Genomic DNA, 10,638 nt, shown 5'->3' with positions numbered 1-10,638 from the left:
CCAGTTCGGTTCTATGGGTAACTAAGGATGTGCTGTCTGGGTTGAAGCTAATGCAACTCGATGTGAGCACTTCCATCAGTTTCACTGGGCTGGCACGATGGGGACTACAAAGCAGGTTTTAAATCGTTGCCATCTGTAAATTGGCACACTGTCTTACTATAGGACAAACTGTAACAGAGAACTGCATATATTTAACCAGAACAGTACACTATCAATCAGTCACTTGCATGTGTAGATAAAAAAACCTTAATCGAGAAAAGAACTAAACTTCCCACATAGTTAGGCCAGCTGTGAGATATAAGCTTACTAAATTCCCCAACAGAAAAAAAAAAATTTTCAACATTCTTGCTCAGAAAGTGTTGTTTTGAGTTTAAACAAGAATCTTCTCTTGTACCAATTCTGAGATTTTTACCATTAAAAACTGAATACCAATTTATAAACTTTCTGCTTACCATTACTGACACATGGGCAGTAACTGAGCTAGGGACCCGCAAGAGCATCCCCTCCTGGGAGGAGAAGACCCCCAAATCTCATCTTTTTTGTACTGACCACTCAGATGGCAAAATTTTGTTAAACTTTTCCTTCTTTATTTCTAGGTCATGTAGTTTACAAGGCGTTTATTATGTTGGTGTAGAGTGACAAAAGTAAAATTTAAACACACAGTTATAAACAGGCAGCAATATTACAGAAAACAAGATATACACTTTTAATTGTCCTCTGTAATCATGCTTTAAAAAAAGGCAGAAAATCATTACATACAATTTGTCTACTGCATATGCTCAGTGCAACTACTAGCACATCTGCAAAATCCAGTTAAAAAGAGCAAGCTTGCAGATTTGTGCTATGCTTTAAGCTCCTCCCCAGCAACTTAAAAAAAAATAATTTGCAATTGTACTGATCCTTGCGCTAACACCTGTGCTTATTAGCACTTCTGATAATCTTCCAATGGTGACATTTTTGAAGGCAAAAATACATTGCCTTAAAAGTAAGGCTAACGTAAAAGTAAAGTACTACAAACTGGTACCGCGTTGTTTAAAAAATAATACAGAACACCACATAAAGTAGTAAGAGCTAAGCAAGACATTTCACGAGTACAGTAAAAGGACAGGCAGATGAAGGAGTTACGGTGGATAAAGCAGGACATGAACTCACAGCATGCCAGCTACTTTGCAGTTCAGTGCCAATGCACACGCTCTTACCTTCCCCCTCCGCCCACCCTCCTGCACCGCGAGGGCAGAACGCCACAGTTAAATCACTCCGCAGTAACTGGTTCCTCGGTCCATACCCACATGGACATACACAAAATGTTTGGAGCTGCAAAGGAACCATGGCACTTCAGCGAAAGAGCTGCTTTGTTATTACACCAAAAGCATTCTGTACGATAGCGATCATGCCGACATCCTTTAGTAAACTGGTGATCAACTACAAAGTGCAACTGCAAGGAAAATTAAGTTAAAAAAATAGATTACACATCTGATACTTACAAAAAAGCAAGCCTTCAGTTCAAATGACTGATTTTTTTTTTTTAAACAGTGAGTTTATTTACTGCCTAATCTTGAAATCCCTGACAAATAAGCAGTTCCACTAATTTAAATGTTTGCATAAATAGGGATAGCTTGTCACTTAGTATATTCAAGACTGAGTGAAGAAGTACTACCTGCACAGAAGAATCATCAGTGCAACATTATAACAAAACAGACATGTTTTTAGCATGAAACCACCTCTTGAAAATATCAATACACTTCTTTTTCTTTCAGAAACTGAGGCCATGCTTCTTTCAAGTGAAGCTCCTCTTCTGTTACCAATATAGATCTGATTTTTAAAGCATCAATACTTTTCAATAGCAAATGATTGTAATTTTACATTCAAGATACAGCACGCTTTTTTTCAGTGAATCTCAGTTTAAGATAGTCTATATTTAAATAATCTATATAGTACATATAAAAATACACATCTCTACCATAAATGAGGTCTTGTCTTTTTCTAAACCTCCTAGCCTTTTGGCCAATTGCCCTTGCTCTAGGTCTGACTCATCTTAAGCTCCTAAGCCAAGGGACACATTCACCAAGCAAATTCTGCCGCAATCTACTCGGAGAAGTATTTCCTCAACATACAGTCCTGGAATGCAACTAAAATGCAACTCAAAAAAATGTATGTAACTTTTGAAATGATTGTTAAAAAATGGCGTACCTTAGAATTTAATTTAATTTTCTGATTGAGAAATTCTCGAGATTCCAGCCAGCACCATAAATTTAACTTCCCCACTAAATCTCTGAGTTCTGTGCATCTCCCAGCAAGCTTGCTTTAATTTGAAGTCTCTACGTTAACAGATGACTGGGGAAAAGCTTCCATTAATCTATGTATATTTCAAATGCAAACACATCTGTTTATTTCCATATGCTGTCACAGTACATACTTATTGAATGGCTGAATGTTCTCATGTTGAGATGTCAACGGGTAAACTTCCCGCTGCATTGTATTCAGATGCACATTTAACAACAGCAAAGCTAAATTTGTCTCCTCAAGGGTAAGCCTATCCTGAATGTTTAAGAGCACACAAAACAGCATATTTAAAGATATTAATCAAAGAGGAGTTATAAACCATTGGTCAAACATATGCACTGTTCAATTTACTTTAAATTCACTTAGCCACAAAGGAAAACCATTACCTCATTATGCTGGCAAACATGTTGTATCTAAGAATATGGCTACAAGAATGAGTGCACATATACCCATTTCTTTCAACCGTTGTTTCAACCTGGTCAGAAGTTCCATAGCTCTGTTAGCATGACAGTGTCCTCTTACTGTTAAATTATTAAATTAATAATTAAGGCTATTAATATGCATAGAATAAGGGCTACCATGGTGATATGAAGTCCTGCAAGGCAACCTTACCAGCTTCCAGCATGGTTAGAGAACCTGGGTCTTTTTGGACCAAGCCAGGTAGATATGCCTATACTTTTAAAATTTTAATTCTCTCGTTCCAAAACTTTTTTTTTTTTTTAAATTAAACAGATAAGTTACCTCACTGTCACACAAAACAAAAAATCATCAATTCCTTCATTAAAAACAAGGCAAAAATGCTCTCTTAGCTACCAGAACAAGAAGCACCTGAACCAAACCAAGGTAAACCTCAGAGTAATACTGTTGAGAAAAAAAAAAAAAAAAAGCCATCTAATCAACTGTCCATGTAACTAATGTTACTATTTCCAAGAACTATAAAACCGTAAGTCAGCACTCACAGGAATAGTGGAAATGTCAGAATTCAGAATTTTCAAGAAGTAACTTTCTTCTGGGGAGACAAGTCATAGGACACAGCATACAACACTCAGGCTCAGTTTTGCAGTCTTTCTGTCTAACGTCTATCACTTTTGGTAAAGAGACGCACAGATTAGGCAACAAGACCGAATATGGAATCTATGGACCATTTTTCTTATATGCTGCAAGACATTCATTTTAATGATAAAATAGGCATGATGAAGAAATACTTGCCACTGTCTCAGAGCCAACATCTTAATGAGATATTTCAGAATAAATGAAGGTAATAAAGATTTATTTGTGTGAGCATTCAAACATGTTCAGGTGAAAAAAGATTGTATCTGAATTTCACTATAAGCTTCACAAATATCTATTGCTAAAATTGAACGATACATAGGGTTCAGAATTTGCATTGGCACAATTTAAAACTGAAAATATGAAAGAGCTCATTCTTTAGGAAAAACAGTAATTTAAAGCTTTGAGAGACAAGGTGTATTAAATTTAAAACAACCAGAAGTAGTACCATAATTAGAAAGTCACGCTCAGAATATAGATAAAAAGGAAGAAATACTGGAGAAACAGAATAAAATTGTGTCTTTGCTGAGGTACGAATAGAAGGTTCCATAGTACAGGATTAACTCTTTCAATGGCAAATCCTTCACATACAAAAACCAAACCAAGATTCACTTACCACATAATTCAAAATTTACATGTAATAAAGGCAAGGCAATACTCAGTTATGGCCTGTCAAATATTTACCCCACTAACATTATCTACAAAAGCACTTTACCATTTTGTACACAGTGATTCCTTATGCACGTTGAAAGGCGTTCAGTTAAAAAAGACATTATATACATATCTGTACACAATTCCAACAAACATACTCCATCTCCCAGTGGAATTCTTAAAGCAAGATACCTGAGGTTTCTCAATATCTTCAATTTCTCTATCACAAACCTAAATATACATTTCAGAGTTTACAAAAAGACACCTCCCTGGAATATGTGCATTATCGTTAAAAAAATTATAGCTTTAAGGAGCTGAAAAAGACTGGCTCTGTCTGAGAGACTTTGTTTTCACTCTTGCACATTTAAGAACATCCTTCCACCAAAGGACATTCCAGTGACTGAGGGGCAGAACAACATTAGGGTGTGCGCCTTCAGTGCAGACACCAAGGGATCTCTGTTGTTTTAGAAAAGTCAGGAACAGCACATCAGTAGGATGAAGTACTTCCTCCAGCTAGTGAATATCTGAAGAGGAAAAGAAATACTTATCATTGTGACAAGGCATTCTACAACAAGCAGCAACTAGAAATTATTCCGTTTTATGCTGTTGGAGTTCCAGCCTTTTTCCTTGCAGAATATCCACCACTGCTGTCACACTTTAAAGAAAAAAAGCCATGGAGCTGAACAACATGCAAATACACCCTATTAGCATATCCCTGCTTTTTGAGCAAATAGCAACAACCTGTGTTCAAGTGTGTTACTGAGAAGTATATGATGATGTAAGAATTCTGTATACTGGGGACAACATTTAGTGATTCCAACTTTCCTACTTGGCAAGTTTACGTCCATCTTTCCAAAATATTACTGGGACAGGAAACATGTATTTCTTGGTCTAAGCAGATTCTTAAATCATCCAAAGAGAGAAGCACCCGTTTTAATCATGTTAAGCTTTCAATAAACTTTATAAAACGTCAGAGATCAGAATTGGAGGGGGAAAGTAAATGGATTCACTCAAGTTATTGGGCAGCTCTCCTGAGGGTCCCAACTCATCCATTCAGACAAACTTGGGAAATCCAGTTTTAACCAATCATAAGAGGAATGAAAATCTCATTAGAAACATATTGTTGAAGAGCCATCTTCAATAGTTAGCTATCAAATTGAGAGGGTATTAAGTGGATACAATGAATGACTTAATGATGTAACAGAACATGTTTCTTGTAGTATTCAAACAAGAAGGAACTATCTTTTCAGAAGCTGACTAGCTCCAAAAATAGCTTTATTCATGAGGGATATCTACTAAGCTATGGAATGGTTCAAACTCCTCTTTAGGGGGAGATCCTACCATTCATTTTTTTTCCACTCACTTTCTGGAAGGAGTGCTAGTCATGATCACACACTAGCTGAGTATCATCCTTGGAATAAGAGAAAATTCACCCAGATGTGACCCATGAACAAATATTCTCTATGAATATTTCTTTCTCTCCCTCAAAGAAAATGAAGTGTCTGCCTCCACTGTTAGAAGTCATTATGACCAAGAACAACAGCAACAGCCCAAGGAAGCAGAACAGAAGGAAAACAAAATGCTAACTAGGTATATAAAGGGCTCTGAAACCTATCTCCTAGGACAAAAATTATGACTGTTGCTGTCGTGACAGCAACAGGATCATCTCCAGCATGCACAAAAGAAGTGCCCAGTGGAAAGCCATGGTCATTTTCCACATGGTCATTTTCAGCTTCGATTGCAGCATCAAGTCTTCAAGGTTCCCAGTTCCAGGAAGGCCTTGTACCAGGCTAACAGAAACTTGACACCGAAATATTGGGCTGATGAAAGACTGGGGTCAGTTTTGGAATCCCTAATGGAAACAAACTAAGACTGAAGCTCCAGAAACTTTCAAGCTGGCCAGGATCAACTGAGAGGAGAATCAGGACATCTGGCATCCAGAAGTGGCCTTTTAGCACTAAAGATGCTGACTGGGCTTCATGCTTAACAGCCCAGAAAGCAAGAAACACAATTGCTTGCAGACTTCTTGGCATTGATTTTTACTGAATGACACAGTGTCGGCCTGGCAATCCTCTGCTTTAACTTGAGGTGTCCTATCTAAAATTTTACCAAGCTGTGGTTAGAGACAGTATAAGGGAGACACCCGCTCAGGGTGATCTTTTTCAAGGTAGCAATCTATGATTAATCATTGCCATGAGTTTTTTCTAGTACCAAGCAATCCAACCTAGGTGGTGTAGATTCACAACAGCTGTGGACTCCTGGATTCAAGGTTGCATTTAAAGCCTCTTCAAGCAGAGATTCTGAAATTTATACCCCTGATCTCTTCTTGCGTAGCATTTAAAAGAACAGGAAATTGAGTGTTTGTTAAGAATATATTCCTAGCCTAGGCAGTTAGAAAATCTCTTATGAAATCTGGCCTTTTGAACTAATACAAAATGTTGGGTTTGTAGGTACCACCAAAAGGCCATACAGACTATCTTTAATGAATGAACAAGGAACCACTTACTAAGTGACTGAAAGAAACACAAACTAACTGAACAGTCCGTTTATCAAAGTGGGTAAAAGAAATTAAAAGTGACACAGGGCATCCTCTGCAACATACACCCAGACACTAAAAAAGCATCAATGTCCCTTATAGGAACTGCAAAGGGAAAAGGCTGTCCAGTCTCATTTGACACACAATATGCACACTAACAGGATGAACATACATATGGGCCATCACCTGAAGCTAGAAATTAGAACTGCTGATACGATTAGGTTTTTTTTGTAAGCAAACATAATTGTACAAACCGTAAGCATAAGCGTTTTTTTCCTCTGTTATAAATAGAAAGTAATTCTTTCAATTTAACACTAGTCAAATACTTGTAGAATCAGATCTGCAATCTTCTGTAACCCTTAGTGAAATAGTTTCATTACCTCTGAAGCCTCTGCACAAGGTGTGACACCAGGTTATCTGCAATGCCCGGACAAGCCTCTTCAGCTAAATAAATAGCCTTTCTCAGTTCTTCTATGGAATCTGTGTTACCACCACACACTTCATTCTTCTCTTTCAACTGAAAAAAAAACATGAAGAGATATATTAATAAGATATTAATAAATAATTCTATAAACAATGCAAAAGCTTGTTAGGAAGTGAGCGCCAGTGTTCACAATGTCAGGATTTGACTTTCATTTTACACCCTCACATCCTGAAGACTTTTTTCATCCTGAATTTAGCCTTTGCAGTACTTATTAGGATGTCACTCATCATTCACATATCCTTTACAGCATGCTCACATTCAAAAATTACAACAAAGTACCCCAGGAAAGATGCACTATTTACCTGTAGCTGTTTGGTTTCAAGATGTGCTGCTTATACATGCTCACTTTAGTATACACACTTGTACACCTATAGCTTATACATATACACTGCAGATACACTTGTGCAAGTGCTACTAGAAAATGTTTTCACCCTGTCAACTCTACCAACAGAGTGCCCTAAGCACTCTCTCATCTCCCCACTGAAGCAAAGGATCCTGTGATTAGGCTGGAACTGAGGGCTGAGAGGGAAGGTCTCAGCGCTTCACTTACGTAGGAGCTGGTATAACATGCTGAGTATGGCTGGTAAAATGCTTTCTTTCTCAGAACTCACTAAAGAACATTCAAAAAGCTTAGCAGGGTCTGGGCTTCCTTGGAAGAAAGTGTCATGTTACTAGCAGTAACGGTGAATGAAGGCAGGGCCTTCTTTCAGGGACCGGACTTTCCCCGGCAGGTTGGATGTCTGCATTTACAAGTTTCTCTCCACATTTATCACTACAGCTGTTGTCAAGAGCTGCTTTGCAGCATACTCTTAAAAAGGATGGAATCAAAGTAATTTCTCAGGAGAAAAACAAAACAAAACAAAACAACACACAAAACCAACTAGTGAACAAAATACTCCAGTCAGAAGCTGACCGACTTGGCTTACGAGTGCTTTGGACCGAAGAGTTTGAGTTGTTTACACAGAACTGAAGAGCAGTGAAATATTTTTCTACATATTTCTCTACAAATTATTCAATTAATTTGAATCGTCTCTGAAAGCTGGACCTACAGTGAGTCTGCCTTTATGCCATTACTGCCAGTAACGAAGAAAGCTTAACTTGAACAAATGGAAAGTTTGTGCCACTTTCTGGGATATAATATGGGCATGCGTACACTCTTGGCCCTATTTAAGTATGGCAGAGAGGATTGTCACATGGAATAAGCACGATCCCCAGAAAGCAGCAGAAAGCAGAATTAATAGATCAAGACGACTTTGAGTTCAGTGTAGTACAGACATTCCAGAGGGAACAGAGTGGCAGTGAAGTTCTTCAGAGATGTCCAAGCACTGAAGCAGCCTTTCGGGACTTTCTGTAGTCGACTTTCAACAGGTGTCAAGAACCACAGCTCAAGAGTTGCCATCAGCATTGAGGAAAGGTTTTCTTTAAAAAGGAATCCGAGTGTTGCAAGGGAGAACATAAAGGAAATGATCATTGTTCTAGTTCCACATTTAGCAATGGCTTATAGGTAATGTTAGGGCACCCTCCTGAGAGTAACTCCGGTGTCAGCAAAAGGAAATCAAGAGGTCTCTGTGTGTGTACAACAGCTGAGGTACAACCACAGCAGTAGGAAGGCTTCTGCACTCTTCTTTGGCTGCTGCTTGTGTTCTCTTTTCATTACATCCAGGATGCTCGAGTGAGATCTTGCATACAAAGAGCATAGGTAACAGGAAGACAGAAATGCCTTTTCTTTTCCCAGTAATAACTAACCCTTTCTTAGTCTAAACTGGGATGTCACAGCTTGAGGACAAGATGATAGAAGTAGGCAATAGTGGGAACATTACAACAAAGGACACCTCCAGATCTCCTGCTTTCAAAAAGGAACCCAGAATGAGTCACCACATGCAGTACTCAGCCACTTGTCCTCTGATAAGGAGAAAGAAACCATATCAGGGTAGTAGCTAGCCACTGAAGATCAGAAATAACTGACAAGCATGACAACTTTGTTCATTTTCAGGGTGTGTTTTGTTTTCTGTTGTTTGGGGATTTTGTTTTGTTTGGGGTTGGGTGTTTTGTTTGTTCGTTCTTTTAATTGCTTTGCTGAAGTGCACCAAGCTTCAGATTACTACCAGCAACACAGAGCAGCAAGGCCCCATAGCTGAGCAAGCCTCTTCAGCCAAGGCTCCTAAACTGTATCAGAGTTCAACTGAAGGAGAAGGATGCAGGGCACGATCTTCCCCTGTGAGATTACTTAAGGACAGCAGTTGGTTTTTACACCTGTCTTCTGGGTCAGAAGCTTTGAAGCCTCCGTGACAACAAAAAGCTCTGAGTGGCCAGCTTTGTTCTTTTTGAAGGTGTTCCACGGAGTAACTCACTAATTTAGCTAGCAATAATTCCTGAAGGTGCAGATATCTGTGGTTTGAATGCTAAACAAATTGAACACTGAAAATGTAACATAAGGCTTCCTCCAGACAGCAGAGACAGTAGCCATGCCCATAAGAAAAAGGAAACCCTGCAATGAGATTTTGGAACAGTTTGGGACAGTTGTTGCTATCCACCAGAAGTTGCATGGAAGAGGATTCTAAAGTATGAACCAAACAGCAGAGACCAGACCAAGAGTCTTCTCCCATAGCATGAAGAGATACAACAAACAAGTACGTGAGGAAAAATTTTTCTGTAGCCTCTACACGCTATAGAGACGAAAGCAAATGGCAAGCTTCATAAGGACTGCAGTGAAAAAGGTTTGTGTTGCTGCAGCAGTGCTAGGGGAATCATACCAACAGGGATCAGCAAGTGGCAATTAAAACAATGGCCTTGAAAATGAAAATGGGAGGCAAGAAAGGCAAAGAATGACACAGCAACTAGTTAGCAATACCTTGGGAAGGCAGAACCCATCGCAAAGATATCTAGAAGACAATAAAGGGCATGGTGGAGAGAAAATGAAAAAAAGAAAGGATAAAAATGGAGGATGGACCATGGAAGATAGTGGATGCAGGACCTATATCATGCTTGGTATTGGAAAAGGAGAAGGAAGACCTAAGAGATGCACAGCAACCAGAAAAATGTTTGGGAGATGGAAGGGTAGGGAATTGAAATAAAATTCTTGAACAGAGGCAAGCAAGTGGGTAACACAAAGAACTGCAATGGAAAATGCCAAAAAATCCCTGTTTAAAGCATTTCTCCACTTTACATAGGAGAATGACAGGCTGACTTAATACTGGAGTCTGAATAACCAATACAGAGGTCATCCCCTTTAAATAAGTTTCATTGCTTTACTGCACTTAATATTCTTAATGAGCAGCATGCAAAATTCAATGATAATCCTCTGAAGCAGGACTTTACTCATTAGAACAAAATTAAGACAACACCCTTTTATTAGAACAATTTCTCTAACTCTGTTTCTGTAACAGTTACGATGATTGAAATCGTTATTTAAACAAAAAAATGTCGTATCAAAGCTGAGGTGAGAGGGGAGGTTTTGTTTCTTAGAGTTCTATCAACTTTTTAAAATAATCACATCTTCATAAGTATCTGGCTTCCCCTTCGTATGATTTTTTTTTTTTAAAGTTGTTTTTCAGTATTTGGGAAAAACAAATATAAAAAATATAAAATTCAGAATGGGAACAAAATACAGTTTTCAACACGGAAATTCAAAAGT

General features: G+C 38.4%; 1 protein-coding gene across 3 annotated transcripts in view; it reads right to left on the bottom strand.

The window, feature by feature from the left end:
* Nucleotides 1-565: 565 nt before the first annotated feature.
* STK24 (serine/threonine kinase 24) overlaps nucleotides 566-10,638 on the bottom strand; it is a 65,677-nt gene continuing 55,604 nt past the window's right edge. For 2 of the 3 annotated variants that reach the window (XM_052785738.1, XM_052785739.1), the window contains 2 exons: nucleotides 6,901-7,037; nucleotides 566-4,508 (listed from right to left, as the gene is read on the bottom strand). In XM_052785738.1, coding sequence (XP_052641698.1) covers nucleotides 4,472-4,508; nucleotides 6,901-7,037 — 174 coding nt within the window. In that variant the 3' untranslated portion in view covers nucleotides 566-4,471. The remainder of the gene's footprint in view (nucleotides 4,509-6,900; nucleotides 7,038-10,638) is intronic. The other variant, XR_008234927.1, reaches the window with a different exon arrangement.

This window comes from Harpia harpyja, chromosome 4, assembly GCF_026419915.1.
Source record: "Harpia harpyja isolate bHarHar1 chromosome 4, bHarHar1 primary haplotype, whole genome shotgun sequence".
Taxonomy (NCBI): Eukaryota; Metazoa; Chordata; class Aves; order Accipitriformes; family Accipitridae; genus Harpia; species Harpia harpyja.
The sequence above is the reverse complement of the archived record's forward strand: the minus strand, read 5'-3'. Positions and strand labels throughout refer to the sequence as shown.